Source organism: Penicillium longicatenatum (assembly GCF_028827895.1).
Source record: "Penicillium longicatenatum strain IBT 33135 chromosome Unknown contig_1_segment0_segment0, whole genome shotgun sequence".
In the NCBI taxonomy this organism is placed as follows: domain Eukaryota; kingdom Fungi; phylum Ascomycota; class Eurotiomycetes; order Eurotiales; family Aspergillaceae; genus Penicillium; species Penicillium longicatenatum.
This window is the reverse complement of record NW_026643119.1, coordinates 750,712-762,034: the sequence shown is the minus strand read 5'-3', so window position 1 is coordinate 762,034 and position 11,323 is coordinate 750,712. Positions and strand designations below refer to the sequence as shown.

The window sequence follows — 11,323 nt, the reverse complement described above, 5'->3', positions numbered from 1 at the left end:
CCGATAGGTGCATGGAGACGGTAATCTTGACCAAAAAAAAAACAACCAAGTACTAAATTGGTTGAAGAAATTCCCCGGTGAAAATGGAGATGGTGGATACAATATCATTCGGCTTCGCCCGTGAAGAAATATGCATGTAAATTGGTGGTCTCCTCCTCTACGTGTTTCCAGTTACGTTCTGTTTATTCTGGTTTTACCCCCTCCGCTAGGTCAGTGCCAGTGCGGAGGAATCCAATGCCGGAGATCCAATCCAATCTCCATTGTCTATTGATCGGGCATCACAACACTGTTGAGATACGTCACCTGTTCAAGATGAGCGGTCAGCAAACGTCCCAAACATTGCCCAACAGAAAAGGAAGTGGCATCTCGCGTTGATTCGGTGAGGGGCATAAAAGGAGACGGGCAGACCGGGCCTAAGTGGCTAGCTCAGAAGGGAAATTGGGCTAGTCAAGAGGGGGCAAAATCGGCGGGGGCAAAGGCAAGACAAAGCACAGCAGATAGATCAGAGAGAGGGGGAGGGGGGCTTACGAAGGGCTCCATAACCCCAATCAGCGCGACGATCCGGTCCTGCGCATCCGCTGCCATGATTTCCGCGTCAGTGATGGGTCGTCCGATCGTGAAGCTTCGTAGTCGAAGCATTTCAATATTTTTGTTGTCTGCCTCGTAGCCCTAGAAAACAATATTAGATTCTCTGCTCCCATAGATCGTTGCAAGTGCTCCTTGTTTTGGTTCCGGGGGCGTTCGGGGGTCCGAGGGACATTCTCTTCCATTCCCTCATGGCCCGTGGAGACTGGCGCCAGACTGAACCATGGAACCAGAAGAGACGGCGTGAGAAAATATTTTAATACGAAAGAAATAGGGGGAAATGCTCCCCCCCAAAAACGAGTAAAACAGAGAAAAAAAAAAACAAATAGAACAATATCTGGTACGAGACCCAGGCCCGTGGTTGATTCCCGAGAGACTGCGGATTGCTTTCCAAAACACGGGTCACCCGCTGACACCCGTGCGCGGTCATGTTTCCCGCCACCACTGAGTGTGTCGGCGTTGATTCATCATTCCTATGTGGAAATGGCTCGTATGACGCTGTCAAAGGCCTGGGTCTTCGTGTTCAAGGGAGATCCCCAGGTAACGCGCGACCTAGCCGAATACTTCTAACGGCAGGAGAGATTTCCCCCGTTACCGAAGTGAACCGTGGAAACAATGGCTAGAGAGATGACTTGACTCCGTGATGAAGATGGAAATCAGGTCATTTCGATGTCTGGGTCCGATCGGCCGATAGACCTCGATCGCAGAATGCACCCAACCCTCTGAAGCCTATTGGCATTCATCATCGAGTATGGCCAATGATGGAACCATGGAACAGGGGATGAGGAACAATCAAGGGTTGATGAGAATCTCTGATGCCCTAGAGCGAGAATGCATGGCGGATGATAGATGACTGATGACTGATGGCAGATGGCAGATGATGGCAAACTAATGGAAGATACATACCTTGGGCTTGGTCTTGAGTGCAGATTCTCTATTGTGATGCGCAAAGGCCTTCACAACCGCGTCGTCGTCGTTACGGGCTCCGTTCAGAAACTCTCGACGCATTTCGGGTGCTCGAAGCACCTCCTTCCATTGATCCGCGTCCGTGTCAATATCCTCTCGAAGCGCTGCGAGTGCATCGGACTCAGGGTTCCAGAGACCGCAACCTATTGCGAATTAGCCAGGCCACAAGGAAAGGCAAAGCGCAGAGAAAGGGACAGGGAACAAGATCTTGATGTGAGACATACCCACGAAGCTGGAGCCAGGTTGGAAGTGGACATAGTACGCTGCATATGGGCCCTTTTTGCCAGTGCGGGACCTGTGCTGATATGAGCAGGTTGTCTCATCACCTGTCACGAAGACTTACCATGCAGCAGAGAAATGAATCTATTCGTCCGTCAGCAGGACGCTAACTCGCATCACAGTAGCACAAGGCATCTTCGTCACGCGACTGGACCGGGGTCAGTGGAGGGGTCCATTCTGCATACCTTGTATGGAAGAGGATTCTTGCTAAATCGAACATCCCGGTGAATGCGAAAAATCTTAAAAGACATGGTCAGCGCTGGAAAACAGCGTGACGAGATGCCAAAACCATCTGTTACATACCAGATCCTTCGTGGGAAGCTCGGGGACAGTGCTATCCACCTCGGAGACCTTTGCGGACAACGTCTCAACAAACGTCTCAAAGTCTTTCTTTGCCGCGCGGAAATCGGGATCATGCGCTAAGGGCGAAAATAGAAGAACCCGGTCAGCGACATGATTAACCGCGTGGTGGATGCAACCCACCTTTCAGCCATTGGCGGTCGTTGTTCTCGGCCAGATCCTGCAAAAACAGTTTCGTATTTGGATGCAGCGTCTCATCTGCATATGGCACGTCCCCAGCGTCTCGCGCCTTAGGCTTCGCGATAAAAACCTCCTTTCCTGGTCCTAAGCCTGTGCGAACACCTTCGCGCCAAAGCTCCTTGCCCTTGAGACTCCCGGTGCTGGATGCGCCACTTCGCTGCTGTTTACCTTTGCCCCGGGTTTCTTCCTCACTTTCAGAGGCTTCCAGTTCTATCTCCGGAGTCGGGGAGGCTTCTGATTCCTTCTCCTCATAAGCGGAGCCCGAATCCCCACCGTCGGAGTCGCTAGAATTCAGCTCCGGCTCCGCAGAGCTTTCGGGTTCGAAATACTTGCTTTTCTTGCTAGTGGATTTCACCTCTGCCAACGCGCTATTGGACTTGACTCGTTTGACCTCTGCTTGTGGGGCGGACAGTCGTGCAGAGGCACGTCGTTTCGGGGCTGACTCTGGCACTTCTGCGGGCCCGGGCCGAGACGATCGTCGAACCATGATCAAGTGGAGTTGGATACCGAGTTGCTGGTGCGACTCTTTTATTACTTAGTGTATCTTGTAGGTCGGTGCGTAGGTATCCAATATGGCCGATTTTGGTTTTTTGTTTTCCTGACCAAGTGGGAAAGATCGAGATCCAGGAACAGGAACACAAATTGTACCTAGACACCAGTCTAGTTTCGGTAACTGAGATAGAAATTTCAAAGAGATTGACAAAGTTTAAAAATAAAAAGGATCGAAGGGGTGGGAAATACCTTAATGTAAAACCGGCTTTTTCCCTCGTTTTACTGCGTAATACGAAAGGGAAAAACATGGCGGATTCTCCGCCTTCTTGCTTCCCGAGACCCTTCGGTTGTTTTCTGCCCTGAACAGGTCATCATTTAACGCCATTTCCATGCCATTCCGGTGCATTCCATTATACATTGCAGATATCGTACTGCCGTTTTGATCCAACCAACTAGCACGAAGCTTATTGCACATGGTTTACTGGCAGTGACTTACTGCAATGTCAACCCCCACATCGAACATCCCCGCGGTGTTTGAGGCTCGCAAGAACAAGATCCTAGAGGAATTGTCACTGCCAGATGCCGAGTACACGGATGCTTCACCGAAAGGCTCGGTAGATGAGGGCATCCGCGATCTGATCCGTGACATTAATGCCGTGCCTGGCCTAGTCACAACCAGCAGTTGTGCAGGTCGTATCAGCGTGTTTCTGGAGGGCAGGAAGAAGAGCGACACTTCTGTACCGGAAGCACAGGCACCTGAACAGGCGCAAAGACAGTTCGCTCAATCTGGGGGTAAAGGTACCGGTCGCTGGCTGTATGTTTCCCATGATCCTCTTATTCTACCTGAGATCAATGTTGCATCGTCTGGGGTAGGGTCATTTCCATTGCATGACCAGTTTGATTTGGTTCCTGGAGATGGAAAACCACCTGCGGGAAAAGCGTTGCAACTTGTTCGTTTTCATTTCGAACCATTGGTATGTACCCAACTGTCATTAGGGCCCTTGGCTAGACCCTGTTTCACTTAGTGTAGAAGCTAGCAGCAAAAACTTTGCGTTAGCCGCCGTATTACATTAACTTGCGAGGATGAGATTACCCCAACTAACTAGATTCAGATCCTCCACATAATGGCAGCTACCCTTCACCAGGCTCAGCCAGTCCTGGCGATAGCAGCTGCATCTGGATTCCGTGAAAGTGGTCTGCAAGGCTTGCGCTGCTTAGAGGGTGAAGATGGACCTAGCCCTGTTGTTGCGGTTCGGTCATCTGGCCTTTCGCTGGAATCGGTGATTGGGTACTATGACGACAAGGATGGTAGTGCTGCGGAGCCTGTGATACGCAGTCTGGTCACAGAGGAGTATCTCGAGATGTTGGTTAAGATGGCTAATGAGCGGTTTGCGGTCAATGCGGATCGGAGGGAACGTTTCCGAGTGGGTTTGTTAAAGACTTGCTCTCCTGATCAGACTCAGTTTTCTGGTAAGGGGAAAGGTAAAGGGAAGCCGGTTGACTGGGAAGATCCCGTGGTTAGAAAAGAGAGGATGCGAGCGGAAGGGTTGATGAGGAAGAAGCTTTTGGATAGCCAAAAAGCACCAGAGCCTGCTGGACAGGACCTGCCCGAGAACTCTGTACCTACATGATACGGACTATATAAGGGGGAATGTATTATAAATGAATGGTCTTAGGCAGAGTCATTTCTGAATTGGTCCATTGGTCCAGATGGCGAAGCCCACAATTGCCAACAGCAAGTGATACCAGCACTATAACTAATAATGCGTTGTTCTCAGTCCAATCCATCATATGCTTTGTTTGCAAGGAATTGAATCATCCTAAATTGCCTTCTTTCGGGGACATGCTTCCTCATTGGCTTCGCATTTGGATAATTTAGTGCATCCAATTCATCACTGTCGTCACAGCTGCTTATCCATCAGTCATTATACATAACCTCAGAGGGCCTTCCTTCTTGGTCTACTATAATTCACCGAAAGACGTCCAGTGACACCTCACGAGATGCATTCTGAAATAGCAAAGCAGGTTCGCAAATTTTGCATGCAAGAAGTCGGTTGGGAATGAAATATAAGCGCGAAATCCTAGCGCTCAATCTATCCTCCCTTTTTTCCCCGACGGCTGGTTACCTATTGTGAAAGGAAGAAAAATGTTATAGCATAGACCATTATACCTACTTCGATTTTGGGACACAAAAAGGTCTCCGAGCATCGTCTCTTCATTTGGTGCTGTTACTCGAGGTTCCTCTATAAATATACGAACCCAAACCTACCAGATCCATAGATTGTTGGGAAGAACTTGTCTATCAAAATCCGTTGGGTTTAAGGGGAGGCATCTACTACCCTGAGATCTCGTTGCACTTGTGGTTGTCAGTTGAAGGGGATATCAAGACGGATAAATATGCGGTGGGAAGGTCAAGGCTGCGGAAATTGGAACACTATCGTGAAATCATGATCCCAAATAGTGCAATAAACAGAATTGAACCATGAGCTTCAATGCAGTATATGACGAAAGAGAATAAGCGGGATCTGAGACGCAGGAGTTGTCGTTAAGGTTGTCAAACGACGGCGACCGTTTGGCCCTCTTCGAGAGAATAAATTCCACCCTTTTCTTCAGAATATATTCTTTCCATCCACGCCCCGGGGTAAATGGCAACCCACCACCGAGCTATAGTACTACATCAATTGCCCCGACGTCGATTTCAACGGAGTTTGCGAGCTCTGTCCTTCGATATATCACCTCATAACGCTGCCAACACACAGAGAGCTGATGTAAGAAGCTTTTGAATTTTCTTGCTGGGTAGCTCAACAAGCCAGCTGGAGAGGATTCGAGCCAAGGCAAGCGAAAGAACACCAATGAGATTTGAAAGCCTGTCATCATTTCTGCATCCTCCAATATGTTCATAAACAGGAATCGGTTGGACGACAAGCAACGGGAGTTTGGATCCCAAACAACAGCGCGGCTTTTATTTCCTTCGTTGCATCACGGGCGCTGCATTCATCCACCTCAAGCATGCAGCAGAATTTGTGCTCGTCAAGATCGCTTTTGTGTGAGTATATGAGATAAGCGTTTCATGAAGCGCAAGGTAGCTGGCTGGCAAGGCGGGTTTTGTGCGTAGCAGATCTCGTCGGGATGTGCATATTTGCAAAAAATGTTGCCATCCATCATTCAGACGGGAAAGTGCTTCATCGGCGAAAGAACAGCAGTATTTTTCGAGCTTCGTCTGTAGCATTGTCTAGCTGTCAAAGGGATGGCTGAAGTCATCTCTGTCATTTTTGGCACAAAAGACATACTGGACTGCATGGTCCTTTGGTATCATCCATGTCTCGAGAAGATAGATCCAGAGATTGAATTTGTCGACAGGGTGAGATTTGTATATATAATTCTCGATGGATCTGTTTAAATTAGTACTTCCGGCTGGCCAGGTCTTTCATCGGGAAACATTGTCAGAATTCTTGTGGGAAACAAAGATTGAAAACTTGGAAGCGTATTTGCCGACAATGCCGAGCCCATCTTGAGCTTCTATGCTCCAATTTATGGTACAGCCCTAAGTAAATATGAAGAAGGTTTTGATGTCACGGTCAAACTGAAATATCATTGCCCGCCTGAGGTAAATGTACAGAAGTACCTAGATAAAGGAAAAAGCAGGAGCATGCATCAATCATCGCCAGGAAGAAAAGGACGCAATATAGTTTAATCGAACTAGAAAGTGAATTAGTAATGCATCTAGGGTAGTGGAGAACAAGCTAATAAGTACCGGAGTCAAGAAAGATTCAGCAACAAAGCGAGCACGGGCATTCAACTGTAGAATATTAGTACATGGCGTTATTGACTTAGACGTAGATGGGACTACCACTTACAAACAACTTCATCTCGGAAATCTCCTTGTCGACTTCCTCCATGCTGAAGAGAGAGAGATGGATTAGTTGGGACCACTAGCACGGTTGCAAGGAGGAAACCATACAATTGAATGATAAAGTCTACCAATTTGTGCTTCAACATCGCTTCAACATGCACGTTGGTGATCAGGAAAGAAATATCATAGCCCTGGGTGAAATTGTTAGCAAATGATCAATTGGGCCAGATATGCAACCAGATTGTCTAGAATGTGCGTCGCGGGTATCTCCATCAATCAGTTACGCACCTTGATAGGCTTCCGGCGGAGAATGAAGAAGGACTCAGCGCGTTGTTGGAGGAAACGGGTGAACTTGTGGACCAGGACTTCCAGCTTTTTTAGTATTCCGAGCGACGAAATTTTGCCAGATTCAACCTACTGTGCTCAATCTCATCCGCCTGCTTGATTCTGATGGAAACTCGGACACTGTTGACCGAGGGTTCTATATTTCTCACTTCAGCACTTGGACAAATATCGACGGGTGTCCAGCTAGGGCTCGGACCACATACCAATTAGAACCCGTTCATCCGCATTACGAGATACCGTCAAGGGGTTAAGGATAAGCTCGGGGGATGTCTGCGCTTCGATTTCGGGGACGTTATGACGCTCGGATGTCTGAGAAGCAAAGTTGGAAATTGCCAAGGCTGCCGTAAGCGACGAGCGCACACTTTAGAGAGGAGAGTATCAGCTAGTAGCTCTAGATGATATAGGGCCATGTAGAGCTTTCACATACCATTGAAGGTATGGGCGGAGTGATTGAGACATGGTGCGGGAGGGGGAGGGGGTGGTTGTTGTTGAGGTAATCCAAGTACGGGAAATTCGCAAGTAGACCCTATATCAATATGAGAAGCTCAATCGCAAAAAAGCGGTATTCCTTGGTATCCGCAACCACCGGTGGCAGAGGATAAAAGGCTTGGAGATCGTGGAGAATGGCTAGGCAGAGGGCGAGTTGGCGTCCCGCTCCCCGGGGGCGGTGATGATGACGGCGGTCCATAGGTTGTTTGGTGTGTTTGCAGGCGAGCGCCCCACGCCCTCTTTCCATCATCTCGAAGCTGTTTACATCTCAACCTTCTCTCAACCCCTCTCAAAGCTTTGAACAGTCCCATCGGTTCGTCAACATGACAGCCATACCTAGTACGTTCCAAACTCAGCAGCTTCAGTGCCTGTCCCTCCTGCTAACAGATCCTAAGTTATCATCAAACACGGCGGCAAGCGCTACGAAGTCGAGCTGGATCCAGCCTCCACCGGCGAAACATTGAAGTATCAGCTATTCTCTCTGACCGGCGTGGAACCAGACCGACAAAAGGTGCTCATCAAGGGTGGCCTCAAAGATGATACCCCCTTGTATTCCCTCAACGCCAAACCCGGCCAGACCTTCATGATGATGGGCACGCCTTCCGGAGGCCAAGACGCTTTGAGCAAACCCAAAGAGACAATGAAGTTCTTGGAGGACATGACAGACGCTGAAGTGGCACAGCAAGAGGGAGCCACCCCTGCTGGTCTACAGAACTTGGGCAACACCTGTTACTTGAACTCCACCCTCCAGACCCTTCGCGGTGTCCCGGAGCTGCAGGCGGAGCTTATGAGATACCAGCCAAGCAGTAGCTCTGCTGAGGCGAACCTAGCAAGCCTCAGCAGCTTTGGCCTTGCTGGCCTAGAAGGCCGAAAAGACATTGCTGCGCAGCTACGGAACTTGTTTAAACGGATGTCTGAGACCCAGGAAGGTATTCCGCCCTTGGAGTTCCTGGTTGCCCTCCGAGATGTCTTTCCTCAGTTCGCACAACAGGATCGCAACGGCCACGGCTATGCGCAGCAGGATGCCGAGGAGGCTTGGTCGCAAATTCTCAACCAGCTGCGAGCCAAACTAACCATCACGGACGGAGAGTCAGGCAGCCGGACTTCTTTCGTCGACCGATATATGGCCGGCCAATTTAGCTCTATCACTGAGTGCGATGATCCTGCAGCCAAGCAGGTGGGCGAGGAGCCCAACAAGTCCTCTGACGTCTTCTTCAAGCTAGATTGCCACATCGGCAAGGACACTAATCACCTTCAAGATGGCATCATGGCCGGCTTAGAGGAGCAGATCGAAAAGCAGTCACCTACACTGGACCGCAATGCTATGTACACTAAGCGATCGCGTATTTCTCGCTTGCCGCAATACTTGACCGTGCATTTTGTCCGGTTCTTCTGGAAGCGTGAGACCCAGAAGAAGGCCAAGATCATGCGTAAAGTGACATTCCCAGCTGAGCTTGACGTAGTCGAGTTCTGCACCGATGAGCTTCGCGACCAACTTGTCCCTGTCCGTGACAAGGTCCGCGAAATCCGTAAGGACGAAATGGATGCCGAGCGCTCTCGTAAGCGTCAAAGACTAGCTCTTGATCGGGAAGAACAGCAGAAGAAGAACGAATCCGAGACTGGTGAAAGCGGAAGCTTGGAACCGATGCAGAAGAAGAAGGCAGCTGAGGAGACTAAGGACAAGAAGACCGACAAGAAGAACGACAAGGACGGCGATACTGAGATGGAAGAGTACAAGACCGATGCCCAATATGAAGAGGAGAAGAATGCTGCGATCAAGGCTGCCAAGAAAGAGCTGCACGAGCTTCTCAAGCAGAATGGCTCTTCGGATAGTGGGACCAACCAGTCGGGTCTGTACGAACTGCGTGGTGTGATTACCCACCAGGGTGCGAGCGCCGACAGCGGTCACTACACAGCATATGTCAAGCAGCAGAGCCGAAAGGCCGACAACAACCAGACTGGTAGCAAGCGTCGTGAGGAGGAAGACAACAACAAGTGGTGGTGGTTCAACGACGACAAAGTCTCCGAGGTCGAGGCCGAGAAGATCGAGACCCTGGCCGGTGGTGGTACGTGCCTAGATCAAGTCGTTTTCGAGCATTGCTAACATGTTATCTTAGGCGAGTCCCACTCAGCTCTGATTCTGCTCTACCGCGCTATTGAGCTGCCCACTTCGGATTGATTGGACTATTCATGACTAAAAAAGCACATGCCTCTAGATGAATAGAAATGATGACTACGAGTGGATGTTTATGGGCACAATGGATATTATTCTGGATCTCAATTGCGGTGATCAAACTAAGAATTCAACAGTTCCCAGATTGCGCGTATCTCATAGGTCTAGATCTTGTAGCGTAGCGTATCATCACGTGGTGATAGCCTCGGTCGATCTGCGGCTTTGTATCCCAGCAGCTTCTCTCTTCTGGAATGGCAATGTGATTACCATGCATTCCCGGATACTACAGCTACCACTGCGGGCGCCTATCCAAAGGCTTCCGATTGCTGCCCAATTACCTATTCGACACGCATCCACCGCCGCCCCCCAATCCCCATCCGGTCGTTCGCGATGGACCCGCCGTCTAATCTACGCCAGCATATTTGGAGTTCTGGGGATCGCAGCTGGCGGGGCGCTAGATAGCAAAATTTCTGCGCCTCCTCCGCCGGGGTCACCGGAGGATCGGATATACATGAAAGAAATTGAGGCCGTTTACGAAGGGGGTCTCCCGATCGTGCAGGAGCTACGGCAGAACCCTGATTGGGAGGAATCGGGTGTATACCAAGGCATGCCAGATGAAAGCAGAGCCCATCGGTTAACTTCGAAGGCATTGGCTGGAAGCAGAGGAATAGCATTACAGGTAAGCTGCCATGGCATTCAGCATACGAGGCTAGCATCGTGCAAGGGGGGGCAGCCGCGCCAACCTAACAGAAACAAATGCCGAACGCCTCAAGTGCCGAACCTCGGGATCTCATCTTCTAACATTTATGCTTTCCGATAGAGAGTCTTCTCAAATGCCAAGGAGAAAAAGGTTGTTAGTGTGGTCTATCTCGGATCCGGTCTGGAAGGGTGGCCCACCATGATCCACGGCGGTGCTTTGGCCACTGTAATCGATGAGAATATGGGACGAGCAGCCATTCGACACTTTCCCGAACGAACTGGAGTGACTGCCAATATGGATCTCAACTACCGGGCTCCTGTTTACTCGGGTTTATTTTACACCTTCCATACGCGGTTGGACCAGGAACGGAGCACGGACCGCAAGGCTTACACCATTTGTGAGGTACGCGATCTGACAGGCAAAGTCTGTGTCGAGGCCACGGGTCTATTCGTCGTACCCAAGAAGTTTAAGCTTGCGTCAATTGGTGAGCGGTTCTAAACGAGGAACCGCGTGGCGTTATTAGGGATTCAAGTCCGGTGACTAGGGCTTTCGGTGGGGGTACGATATATTGATCAGGAGTCATTTGCCACAGATCATCTACCCCTCCGGACTTTCCCCCATGTACATATAGTATCATAATTTGGATAATCCGTGTGGGTTGTTTCGTCTGTACTGTACATCTTTCCATATACAGCAGAACATAAGAGAAGATCTTTACGCACAATGACGTTGCATCTCGCCTAAGTCCCTGTAACTCGGCAAGCATAAGCCTAGGAAAGAAAGAAGATTCATCTATGAATCAGACAAGTGGTATGCTTTCGGGGCTGATCCCGTTGAGGACATTGGTCCGGGGCGAGGGCGAGACCCGCGATCATGACATGCTCGACAGCTCCATTTCGAC

General features: G+C 49.8%; 5 protein-coding genes across 5 annotated transcripts; 3 read left to right on the top strand and 2 right to left on the bottom strand.

Annotated features, from left to right (window-relative positions):
- Window positions 1-447: 447 nt before the first annotated feature.
- Window positions 448-2,857, bottom strand: N7484_001066 (DUF2461 domain-containing protein; the record flags this gene model as incomplete). Its single annotated transcript, XM_057111486.1, has 7 exons — window positions 448-669; window positions 1,492-1,694; window positions 1,776-1,846; window positions 1,895-1,914; window positions 2,016-2,069; window positions 2,134-2,249; window positions 2,314-2,857. 7 exons carry the CDS (start codon window positions 2,855-2,857, stop codon window positions 448-450), a joined length of 1,230 nt encoding a protein of 409 aa, XP_056976223.1.
- Window positions 2,858-3,362: 505 nt separating this feature from the next.
- On the top strand, window positions 3,363-4,493 carry N7484_001065 (tRNA wybutosine-synthesizing 3 family protein; the record flags this gene model as incomplete). Its single annotated transcript, XM_057111485.1, has 2 exons — window positions 3,363-3,836; window positions 3,975-4,493. The coding sequence occupies 2 exons, from the start codon at window positions 3,363-3,365 to the stop codon at window positions 4,491-4,493; spliced, it is 993 nt and encodes a 330-aa protein (XP_056976222.1).
- Window positions 4,494-6,552: 2,059 nt separating this feature from the next.
- Window positions 6,553-7,519, bottom strand: N7484_001064 (actin-related protein 2/3 complex subunit 4 family protein; the record flags this gene model as incomplete). Its single annotated transcript, XM_057111484.1, has 8 exons — window positions 6,553-6,561; window positions 6,617-6,661; window positions 6,720-6,762; window positions 6,824-6,906; window positions 7,004-7,080; window positions 7,134-7,196; window positions 7,264-7,421; window positions 7,488-7,519. The coding sequence occupies 8 exons, from the start codon at window positions 7,517-7,519 to the stop codon at window positions 6,553-6,555; spliced, it is 510 nt and encodes a 169-aa protein (XP_056976221.1).
- Window positions 7,520-7,872: 353 nt separating this feature from the next.
- On the top strand, window positions 7,873-9,728 carry N7484_001063 (ubiquitin-specific protease UBP6; the record flags this gene model as incomplete). The annotated part of the gene is made up of 3 exons (XM_057111483.1): window positions 7,873-7,888; window positions 7,945-9,615; window positions 9,667-9,728. The coding sequence occupies 3 exons, from the start codon at window positions 7,873-7,875 to the stop codon at window positions 9,726-9,728; spliced, it is 1,749 nt and encodes a 582-aa protein (XP_056976220.1).
- A 262-nt stretch (window positions 9,729-9,990) lies between these two features.
- N7484_001062 (PaaI family thioesterase) lies at window positions 9,991-10,920 on the top strand (the record flags this gene model as incomplete). The annotated part of the gene is made up of 2 exons (XM_057111482.1): window positions 9,991-10,401; window positions 10,543-10,920. 2 exons carry the CDS (start codon window positions 9,991-9,993, stop codon window positions 10,918-10,920), a joined length of 789 nt encoding a protein of 262 aa, XP_056976219.1.
- Between the last annotated feature and the right edge of the window lie 403 nt (window positions 10,921-11,323).